At 41.5% G+C, this 10,851-nt stretch overlaps 1 protein-coding gene across 6 annotated transcripts in view; it reads left to right on the top strand.

The window, feature by feature from the left end:
* COL9A1 (collagen type IX alpha 1 chain) overlaps window positions 1–10,851 on the top strand; it is a 90,959-nt gene that overhangs the window by 53,829 nt on the left and 26,279 nt on the right. For all 6 annotated transcript variants that reach the window (XM_083497367.1, XM_083497366.1, XM_083497370.1 and 3 more), the window contains 13 exons: window positions 3–26; window positions 218–271; window positions 898–951; window positions 2,073–2,105; window positions 2,206–2,262; window positions 2,597–2,650; window positions 3,104–3,157; window positions 3,617–3,670; window positions 4,865–4,918; window positions 6,918–6,971; window positions 8,080–8,133; window positions 8,257–8,310; window positions 9,947–10,000. In XM_083497367.1, the coding sequence (XP_083353493.1) occupies window positions 3–26; window positions 218–271; window positions 898–951; window positions 2,073–2,105; window positions 2,206–2,262; window positions 2,597–2,650; window positions 3,104–3,157; window positions 3,617–3,670; window positions 4,865–4,918; window positions 6,918–6,971; window positions 8,080–8,133; window positions 8,257–8,310; window positions 9,947–10,000 (654 nt within the window). The remainder of the gene's footprint in view (window positions 1–2; window positions 27–217; window positions 272–897; window positions 952–2,072; window positions 2,106–2,205; window positions 2,263–2,596; window positions 2,651–3,103; window positions 3,158–3,616; window positions 3,671–4,864; window positions 4,919–6,917; window positions 6,972–8,079; window positions 8,134–8,256; window positions 8,311–9,946; window positions 10,001–10,851) is intronic.

Below are 10,851 nucleotides of genomic sequence, written 5' to 3'. Positions count from 1 at the left end.
AGGGTAAAGGTATTCCTGGATCTCTAGTAAGTAGATATTCACCAACTATCAGTAGCATAATAAAATAATACACTTTATCTTCAATGCAATAGGTCTATTGCTAATATTTTTTTAAAAAAAACAACCTCTTAAGGTCTGTTTAGAAAGCCATTTATTCCTTAGATAAGGGTGGCTGTTTATAAAGAGTTTAATCAAATCAATGTCTTTTCAAATGTAGGGTCCTCCTGGTATTGCAGGACTTCCTGGTGAAGTGGGCAGAGTTGGGCCACCTGTGAGTATATATATCACTGCATATTTTTTAAAAATCACTGATCTAAATTTTCATGTTAACTAATTAAATTCCCCATACTAATTATGCATGTTTAGGAACGATGTTTCCCAACAATGTCTGGCACATGAAGGCTAACCACGTTTACCTTGAAATAAGGGCTGGATAGCATGGTGAAAAACTTCCCAAATGGTGTATGCGACTGGGCACACAAATGGATTTCCATGCGGAGGTTTAACTGCATGGTGGTTACTTTTCAAGATTCTGAGTGGTTTTGTATGTAATAGGGGCTTTAGTGATGGTGAATGGAGCATGAGGCATCTTTAGTTATTTAATAGCTGCTATCATCTCTGAGCACTTCAGTAATAGAAATTACCATCCCATATCTTTTCGATGTACTTCTTTTATGAAAGAAACAAGGGATATAGATTACTGTAGCCTCTGTTCCTCCTGTCATGTAAAACTACTTTTATATTCTGTGCACTTAGAGTTTTCTAGAACTCTGAACTTAACCACATTGTAAATGGTCTCCTCTGCGATTGCTACAGCCTTATTTACAAATAAGGCCAGAACAAATATCAGTTATGCAGCTCACTGATATACACTTGTGCCACCTTCAAACTATTTAGGGTGATCCTGGAAAGAGAGGCCCTCCTGGAGTGCCAGGCCCCCCCGGCCCCATGGTAAGTTCGAGATACTCATTTTATTATACATTTATTAAAATGTCTGTTTCCCCAGCTCTTTCGAAGTGTGGAGGCATGTTTCTGTGGGTTAGAAGTAGCATTACTTTGTTGTGACATTCCCTCCAGTGCTCACAGTTGACCTGGTACGGTACTGAATTTCAAAGCCTTCTGAATAAAGGAGTACAAGAGACTTCTTTTCATATGTGTTTCCATTTATGCTGGTGGAAGCAGGAGGCGAGGTCTGGGATCATGCACTGTTTCTGGTACAGAAGATGCCCTGCTTCACCAGAGAATACACTCTAGAGTTTGACGAGCCATTTCACAAGATTTCAGGGAGGACTCAACATCCACCTGGCCCCCTTCTAAGTTGTGATTTGTTCTCTAGCAGTGTTGGAGGATATACAGATAGCGGCCTATTTGTGCGGGGGTTATGTTCCTGACCTCCCCACCCCCACCCAGCACATCAGCAGAGCATGCATAAGCTCATTCCGCCCCGCTCTGTCCCTTTTCCAGCCAATTCCAGGTCACTGTGATACATGGTTGCACATCAGTTGGACGTGTGTAAATCTGACGTTGCATGTACTATGCTCTTTGTACAGGTAACAGGGTAGATTGACAGGTCTGCTTGCAATCTCAGTCAGGTAACAGTCCATATGAAATCCAGTTCGCCTTTATGTTTGGTTACCCATCTACACGGCAAGGCAAAGTAAATAGCTAAATAGATAGGTTGAGCTCTTTTACAAGGTTGCACTCCAAGTGCATATTCTCCTTTGAGAAAGAGGTTGCAGAATGTCCCTTAACAAATGCACGAATTAAACACCCAGTGGGGACCTGCCTTGCTTAATTGTGGTGCATTTTGGCATAGAACTCATTGCTTTTAAAAAGAGAAATCGTATGAATGTGTAGAAATGTCTGTCTACCTATCCATCCACCCACCCATCTATTGCTCTTCTTCACATCTTCAGCAGAAAATACAGATGGCTTTTGGGGGCAGGGGAACAGTGTGATTGCTGAAATCAGAAAATTGGGGACTGTGTTGAATCTGCCTTTTGTTCATTTTCCTATTATGCTATGCCTTTAAAAACAAAAAAACAAAAACTGTTCTATTAAATCTCCTTCAGGGAACAGTTGGACTTCGTGATGGAGATCCACTGGTAAGATATTTATTTTACCTTTTTGGATGAAAAAAATACTTTTCTGTAATAGTTTCTCATCCTTAACTCAGCTTTTGGGTTTTCTCTCCCCCACTCCCAGTGTCCCAATTCTTGTCCACCTGGCCGATCAGGATATGCTGGGCTAATGGGCATGAAGGTAAGAGAATATGTTGTAATTTAATATGTTGTAATTATGGATGCATATTGAATACATTGAGTTGCAGGAATGGAAGGCAGCACACAGAAGCCATCTTTCTTTCCCCCTCCTCCCGTTCTGAACCTCCCATGTACCCCCTGAAAAGACCTTCTGAAGATTGGGGGGGACCTGCTGACCACCATAGGCTTTGCTATACATGGGGCTGTAGTGGGAAGAGGAAATCACCCAAAGTCAGGAGGAGGGGTCTTGTGGGAGCCTGGTACATATCAAAATTTTAAAAGATGGTGATTGTTTAAACCTACTAATTAAACAGGGCTTTGCTCTTATGCTTTAGGGTCACAAAGGAGTAAAAGGAGAGGCTGGTGAACCAGGAAAACAAGGCCATAAGGTAAGTGAAATAGAATACTAGGTTAAAATGATTTGGAAAGCCAATGGTTGAAAGAGGAATCATGTTTAATTTTGTTATGCTTTTAACAAACGAAAAGAACAGTAGCTTTCCTCTTAGATTTATTTCCCCACTATTGCCACAGCGCTTTTTTCTGTTTTAATCCCAAACAGCTTTGATGTCTTCTCCAAATAAGGCAGTTTCTGCATGGACTTCCCTTTTGTGTAAAATATAATGTTTTGTGTACTGCACATAGGCCATATGAGTTGCAAGTACACATTGATCAATAACACTAATAAATAGTGCACACTCTCTCTTACAGGCTGAGGCCACAATCCTGACCTCATTTACATGGGAGTAAGCCCAACTGAATTCAGTTCGACTTACATCTGAGTAGACATGATTAGGTGTTAGAATGTTCTGTAAACTAATTTGTTCTTATTTGTACTTATTTAGGGCGAGGAAGGTGAACAAGGAGGAGTAGGTGATGTTGGCACTCAAGGCCCACCAGTAAAGTATTTCCTTTTAATTAGCTTTTTATTCACATTCTGTTATCTCTAATAGCTATGTACAGGTGTGAGAAATTGTACTATTTATTCCTTTAATCCACCTGCAAAAGATTCATTTCCAGCTGTTCAAACCAGGTGTGAACTGACACATTCAGGTGACGCAAATCACAGCTATGTTGTCATTTTTTAAATTCTCGATCATATGTTTAGATCTTTCCCGTCTGGTTTGTTAGGTAATGTTCAGTAGCTAGAGCTTTTTAATTCTTGATTTTATTAAAAGTAAACTAACTTTAAAATCTATGTGCCTAAAATAAGAAGCACTTCTTATAATCAAAGGAAGATCTGAAAAGGTCTTTTTTAAAAAAGTATATTATCTAAGGAAATACGGTATGAAAATTTGCATATATAGGATAACTCCGCCGCACAAAACTGCATACTTACAATAAATTTTGCATTTCAGGGACCTCAAGGTTTAAGAGGTATAACTGGCATAATGGGACCCAAAGGTGACAAGGTAAGTAATAGCAACGCTGCCTTTATCATTTTAAATGATAACTTTATCATTTTAAAGCACAGGGGTGCTACCCCACAACACTGTCTGCTACTGCCTGGTACTGTGGGAGAAGACTCCTGTCAACCCCCAGTAAACTAGATAGACCAAGAATCCATCTTTGGAAATGGAAAGCAGAATAGCTTATTGTCCATATGTGGTGCTCCTCTTTAGCCTGTCAACTCTGTGGCACACGTGGATCTCATTTTCAGAAAACCAAATTTACCTTTCTGATTTTCAGAGGTGTTCATCAAAGCTCACCTTGAATACTTTTAATCTTTTATTGACCAAGAATGAAACACTATTATTATAGCCAGCGTACTTATTTTATTGACGAACCAGAATTGCTATTTACTATTACCCTTCCCATTTACTCATGTTGCTACATCAGATTAAATGTGTATATAAAGGCTTTTTCCGAGGTACCGCTTCTTGATTACATTACATATTCTCTTCTACTATTGCTGTTTCTTTTTCCTTGCAATTGTCTCATCTGTAAAGCATTCTTGCAGCAGTTCCATAAAGGACAATATATTTTGGTTCAATTCACTATAATTCTGTAGAATAGCACGCTCATATGTTACGTGCAGGGCATTGAGAAATAGTTGAAGACCGAATGACCTGCAGTGGAATATATTCAGAGGAACGGATCAATTGCTGCCCAGCATGATCCAACAGAGGCACAAAGGTTCAGTGTGATTTTGATGCCGACTTTATTGTTGCAGAATGATTACCACTGTTCCGTGGTTAACTCTCAGGTTGCATTGGTAATCTCTGAATTTTGAAATCACATGTGTCATCTAGATCATATGCAAGTCCTTTTATGCCAGTGTTGCTAGATCTGATGGAGGTGGATCGCTGGCATCATAACAAGCTTTCATGCAATGGATCACAGCATGAAGGAAGACCCAAATGTTGTGGAACATCTTTATAAAGACTAGTAGAGTATAGTTCCACAGTAACAACTGCATAACAAATCCTTGGTGGTCATTCCAGCTCTTGATCTCAGGTGTAAAGGATTGAGGGTTGGAATGAAATAATGGCAAGCGTGAAGCTGCTGTCTGCCCTATTAGCCTCAATAGAAAATACATGTGTGTGCAGAATATTTTAAAAGCTTTTATATCTTAATAATCCTTTGTTTGTTTGTTTTTACTGTAGGGTGCTCGGGGTCTTGATGGTGATCCTGGTCCCCGGGGTCTTCCTGGGCCCCCGGTAAGTTTCTTTCTCTTATCAGCAAGACCTCTAAGGAGGATTCACAATTAAGCACATCAGGGTGGCTACCCTGGCATTCACATTTCAGGAGTGCCTATCTCAGTTTTCATTCTTTTAAAAAGCCTCCATACAGTAAATCTCAATCTTTTGTTCCCAGGCACATGAGTTTGGCGTGTGGGGGGGAATTGGCTGGCCTGTAATAATAAATATATTAAATAATGTAAAGATTGACAGGATACCAAAGTATTACTCGCTGCATGATTCATTGCTTTTTTCTTTTCCTCTTTGCTACCAGCCTCTGCTGGGAATGAGCTGTTGTTGTGCTGACTGTTCAGTATAGCTAATTGGATCATTCAGTTATTCCTGAGGGGAGGGATTGTGGCACATTGGTAGATCACATGCTTTGTATGCAGGGGGTTCTAGGTTCAAACCCTGGCATTTCCAGGTAGGGCTTGGGTCGACTGCTGCCTGAAACAGTGGAGAGTTGCTCCTCGTTACTGTCGCAGAGGTGAGCTGGATGGACCAATTGTCTGACTCAGTACAGTGGTACCTCATTTTTGAATGTCTCCTTTGACAGACATTTCAGTTTTCAAACACCGTAAACCCGGAAGTAAATGCTTCAGTTTTTTAATGCGCCTCAGAAGTTGAACATGCCACACGGCTTCTGCTTAGTGCAAGATCCTGAGGCCTAGCTGTCGGCTTTGGGGTTTTCGGTTTTTGAACGTTCCAGAACTCAAAACTGTCTTCCGGAATGGATTGCTTTTGAAAGCAGAGGTACCACTGTATAAGGAAGCTGCCTACATTCCTGGGTTGATGCAGAGATAAAACAGAATTTCCCATTCCCAGAGGAGGATCACCTGCTGTACCTCTGCATGTCATTACACTTGGCTCACCTCCTTCCAGTCCAGAGGTACTCTCAGAATAGTGTCTCACACAGAAACAGAGCAGTGCGCAAGTGCTGAGATGGGAGAAGTGAGGTCAGCCAGAACCCCTTGTGATCTTAAATTGGGGCCATCTTTTATAAAGTTAGTTATTCCCACATGGGATTTACATACAGTCCATGTGGAAACATCAAATTCAGTTTTCTCTGGTCTCCAAGAAGATAGCAAGAATGAGTTTTCAGTAGTATGAAACATACTAAGTAAACATAAACACCTCATTTAAGATACTCCCAATGTTTGTGATGCATAAGTATAAAATGATGATGGATATTTTGTATAAAATAAGATAACATTGTATTTTATGTCTTCACATGTAAACGTAACCATTTCATGACTGGCTTATTGTTTGTTGTGTTTTATATTATGAGCCCCATTTCACCTGGGAAGTCCTTACTGAGGGTGCAGTAAAACTCTTGGAGCAATTGACACATAGCTAAAGAAGACCAGAATTCCAAAGCCCTACTTTCTGTCTGTCTGAATGATTTCTAGGCTGTCTTTCAATGTAAAACTCCCAGGGCGGCATGCAATCAGTAATTTAAAAAGTAACAGTAAAATAGTACAAAACAAATATATAAGCACAGAAACTACAGCCATAAAAACTAATAAAATCTAGTAGAGTTGCCATAAAACCAGAAACAGTTATCAAACATGCTGAAATAGCTACTCAAATAAAAAGGAAAACATATTTGTTTGGCTCCCAAAGAACAAAAGCTTTAGTGGCTGGCAAGTTTCCCTGAGGAAGTCTTTTATGTATATAGATGTGCTTCCTCCGTATGCATTTATAAGCTTTTGGGATTTACAGTAAGCTGAAGATTGGCTTGGCTTTGATATTTCCCCGTCGTCCAAGAATGAGGGACAATGACACACAATCAATTCACCCTTGTCTAAGAAATGGACCTTCTTGACCTGTTATCTTGAGGCTTACATCATAATATGCAGTTACAGTAACTCTTTAGAAACATGGGAATTTACCTTGCCTTTAGCCATCATCGTTCACATAACTTTTATTTAATTATGACAAGTAATTGCCAGTTAATGTGCTTAACATTTCTTTGCAGGGTGATCAAGGACAAAGAGGTTCATTGGGAGAGGCAGGCCCCAAAGGCGAAAGAGTGAGTTCTTATTGAGTTCCAGTGGATGACTAAGTAGTAATGTACCACAAAATAATGTACATTGATACCACAAAGCTACCAGGCCCTCTGCCTGGTTCCCTGTAACTTCACTTTTCACAGTGAGGGAACCGCCAGAAGGCCCTCAGAGCTAGACCCCAGAGTCTAGGCTGAAGGATGAAGGTGGAGATGCTCCTTCAGATATACTGGGCTGAGGCGGTTTAGGGCTGTAAAGGTCAGCACCAACACTTTGAATTGTTCTCGGAAACGTACTGTGAGCCAATGTAGATTTTTCAGGACCTGTGTTATATGGTCTTGGCAGCCACTCCCAGTCACCAGTCTAGCTGCCGCTTTCTGGATTAATTGCAGTTTCCGGGTCACCTTCAAAGGTAGCCCCACATAGAGTGCATTGCAGTAGTCCAAGCGGGTGATGACTAGATAACTAAGGACCTTGTTTCCATACAAGGCGAGCCTGACCTTGGGCCTTGGGCTCAAACACTTCCCATTCTCCTCGCCTCCTCCCATACCACTGGAAAGAGGTATAAACTGTGTTTCAATTTCACTTTCTATGATTTCTGGCTTGTTAGATGTGAAGCAGAAATTGTGGTGTAAAATGAACTCGGTTGCAAAACAACTCAACTTCAAGCCATGGGTTAGGAAATGAGTTTGCTTTAATAAAGTAGAATTTATTTGCAACCACAGTTTCTGTTTTATATGTAGCAACAAGCTTGGAATCATGGAAAGGGAACAATAAAATCGTAGAGTTGGAAGGAACCAGAAGGGTCACCTGTTCCAATTCCCTGCAATGCTGGAATCATTTGCCCAATGTTGGGCTTGAACCCATGACTCTGGGATAAAGACTCTTGTGCTCTACTGACTGAGCTATCTCCAAGCTCAAATGTATTCCTCTTCCAAGTGGAGAGAGGAAGGGGTGCCCTTGACCACGTAGCATTACATGTGAATTGCCCCATTGTGTGCACGAACATTGAAATAAAATGGGAATAAGGTAGTTTAATGATAATACACTTGACTTAAGTTGCTTCGTTCAAGTGTGCGTCCCTTAATATGACTATAATGTTCAATATGCTTTAATTTTCTTCCTTTTTCTTAGGGTCCTGAAGGTGTTAGAGGAATTAGTGGTCTTCCTGGGCCTAAAGGAGAAAGTGTACGTATAGTGTGATTATTATTAATCATAGCATTTGTCATTTACATTGCTATCATGTATTATGAAACAAGTGTGATTTACATAATGGCAACGTGTTACAGAAGATGTTACTTCTTTCTCAAGGGCTTACCGGGAGTTGATGGCCGTGAAGGGATCCCTGCCATGCCAGGAGCAAAGGTACTTAATTCATTGTGCTGTTTAATTTATATTTTCAAAATGAACTGCTCACTTCCATATTGTGTGGATTAGGAGCGAAAATCACAGAGAATCAGTTCAGATTAGGTGAACTGATAGAGAACAGAACTATTAATTATGCTTAGCGATATTATCTCTCTGGATCCTTCATATTCAGAGGCAATAATGGTGACTGGTGTCTCCAAAGAGTAAGAGTCTGTCCTATCAAGTTGCTCCTAATACGGTGTGTCTTGACCCCACCCACAAGTCCTCCCACCTTCCCTATACTAGCTCTGCAATGGAGGCTCCTCCTCCCATGCCAGTGGGCACCATGATGATAGCTAAGAGGAACTTCTGTGAGAGGTGTGGGCAACGTTTGGCCCTTCCATTGTTGGTGAACTGTTAACTCCCATCAGACCTAGCAGACATGGCCATTGGCCAAGGAAGATGAGAGCTGTGCTGCAGACTGTGCTCAGCTAGGACCACCAAGTTTAAGGGAGTGTCCTATGTTCTGGCACTTTGGTCTAACCAGCAGCTACCTCCTTATGTTCTAATGGAGCAGTCAAATGCCAAATTACCACTTGTGTCACACATGTATGAAAGGAATCCTTCACACATATGCCTCCACCAATTAACCCTCCCCATTTATTTCCCATTTAATTAAGGTAATTCATTGCTAACATTCATTTCCCTTCATATTGAAATGCCCAATTTTCTCCCCTTGATTGGACATGGCAGCTCTCCAGTCTTTGGGGTTTGCACACAGGGCTGCCTCATGGGGAGCCATGTCCTTAGTGAGCCCAGATGTTGGTGCTGTGCAAGATGCCAAACCAGTCAGATCTCCTCTTAAAGAGTTGGGACATGCAGAAAGCAGAAGTGTGCTAGTTAAATTGTATGAATGAGCCACTTTTGTCAATGGCGAGCCAGTCTTCTTCTGCTCCTACTGCATCTTCATGAAGAACACGACAGTCACTCAAGTTGCACCTAGCATTATCTGTGGGTGTAAGCAGAGAGCAAACCTTATTTGCCTCTTTTGTGCACCCATACTGGTTGGGGACGCGTAGGTGGCGATGTGGGTTAAACCACAGAGCCTAGGACTTGCCGATCAGAGGATCGGCGGTTCGAATCCCCGTGACGGGGTGAGCTCCCGTTGCTCGGCCCCTGCTCCTGCCAACCTAGCAGTTCAAAAGCACGTCCAAGTGCAAATAGATAAATAGGTACCGCTCCGGCAGGAAGGTAAACGGCGTTTCCGTGCGCTGCTCTGGTTCACCATAAGCGGCTTAGTCATGCTGGCCACATGACCCGGAAGCTGTACCCCAGCTCCCTCGGCCAATAAAGCGAGATGAGCGCCGCAACCCCAGAGTCAGTCATGACTGGACCTAATGGTCAGGGGTACCTTTACCTTTTTACTGGCTGGCTGAGTCTTTTGGTTAACTCCCAAGTACTATCAAGTTGTTAACAACCAGAACAACAGTGATATTACATTCCCATAAGTTAGCGGTTTGGAAAAGGATGCCACAGTGTTTTTTTTAAAACAGATACTAACTTGTTCGTTTGGGCTTTTTTTCTGAATAGCAAACAAGCAGACAGCTTGTACCACAATGATTTTCATTTGATTGATGCAAGCATTTCCTTCCAGGGTGAACCAGGAAAACCAGGCCCTCCGGGTGATATAGGAGTTCAGGGACTGCCAGTAAGTATTCTGTGCACTTTAAATGTAAAACATAGTTAAATTTACAAGCCAGGTTGAAGCTTATTAAGCCTTCATTTTCTGTAATGACAGGAATAGTGAGAGTCTGGGGGAAACCATGAGGAGCGGAGCCTTTAAAAATTAGGGTGTAGGTAGCATGATTCAACTTTACTGGGATGACCCTGTTTGTGTTAATTGCATACAGAAAGGGTAAGTTCCAGGATTGTCATGGAAGCTTTAGAGGGCACCCAAGCTAGGAAGCTAGATAAAAATGTTGATGTCTCTCTTTAAGAGAATAGAACACGCCCACTTCCTCACCATTTCACCAAGGTGCAGCCCCGCCATGCTGTCTCCCACTGCTCCACCCAGATACAACTAAATCTAGTGCCGCCTATGCAACATGACGATATCATCCCTGCAAGCATATTATGGCTGTGCTGAAGCGTATGTCAAAGACTGTTTGGCTCCTGAAGTTTTCCTACATCTTTTGTAATGTATAGCATAGATTAGTTGCATGTACTACTATCAAAATTTGTTATTTTCCTTATTCAGAAGACCACTTTACCACAATCTCTCGCTCTCTTTCATTCCAATTCCTTGTGCCTCACTATATTCCTAAGATGGGATGAAACTATAAGGAAACCAATAGATCAATCAAATAAGATAGTCGCTGTTGCTGAAAACTACGCTCTGTTATGAAAATCAATGCGTTTTCATAGCATGCTTTTAGGAACCAACTTAAGCATGTGCTTAAAGAGCATTCCATGTCCTTTGGAGGGGGAAGGTTAATTATGTTGGCACTAGTTTGGGGTGCTTTTTTAAATGGATTTTGGCTCTGTTGAGACATGCTTGTA

This window comes from Podarcis liolepis (genome assembly GCF_965112155.1).
Source record: "Podarcis liolepis genome assembly, chromosome: 3".
NCBI lineage: Eukaryota > Metazoa > Chordata > Lepidosauria > Squamata > Lacertidae > Podarcis > Podarcis liolepis.
This window is presented reverse-complemented; position numbering and strand designations above follow the sequence as displayed.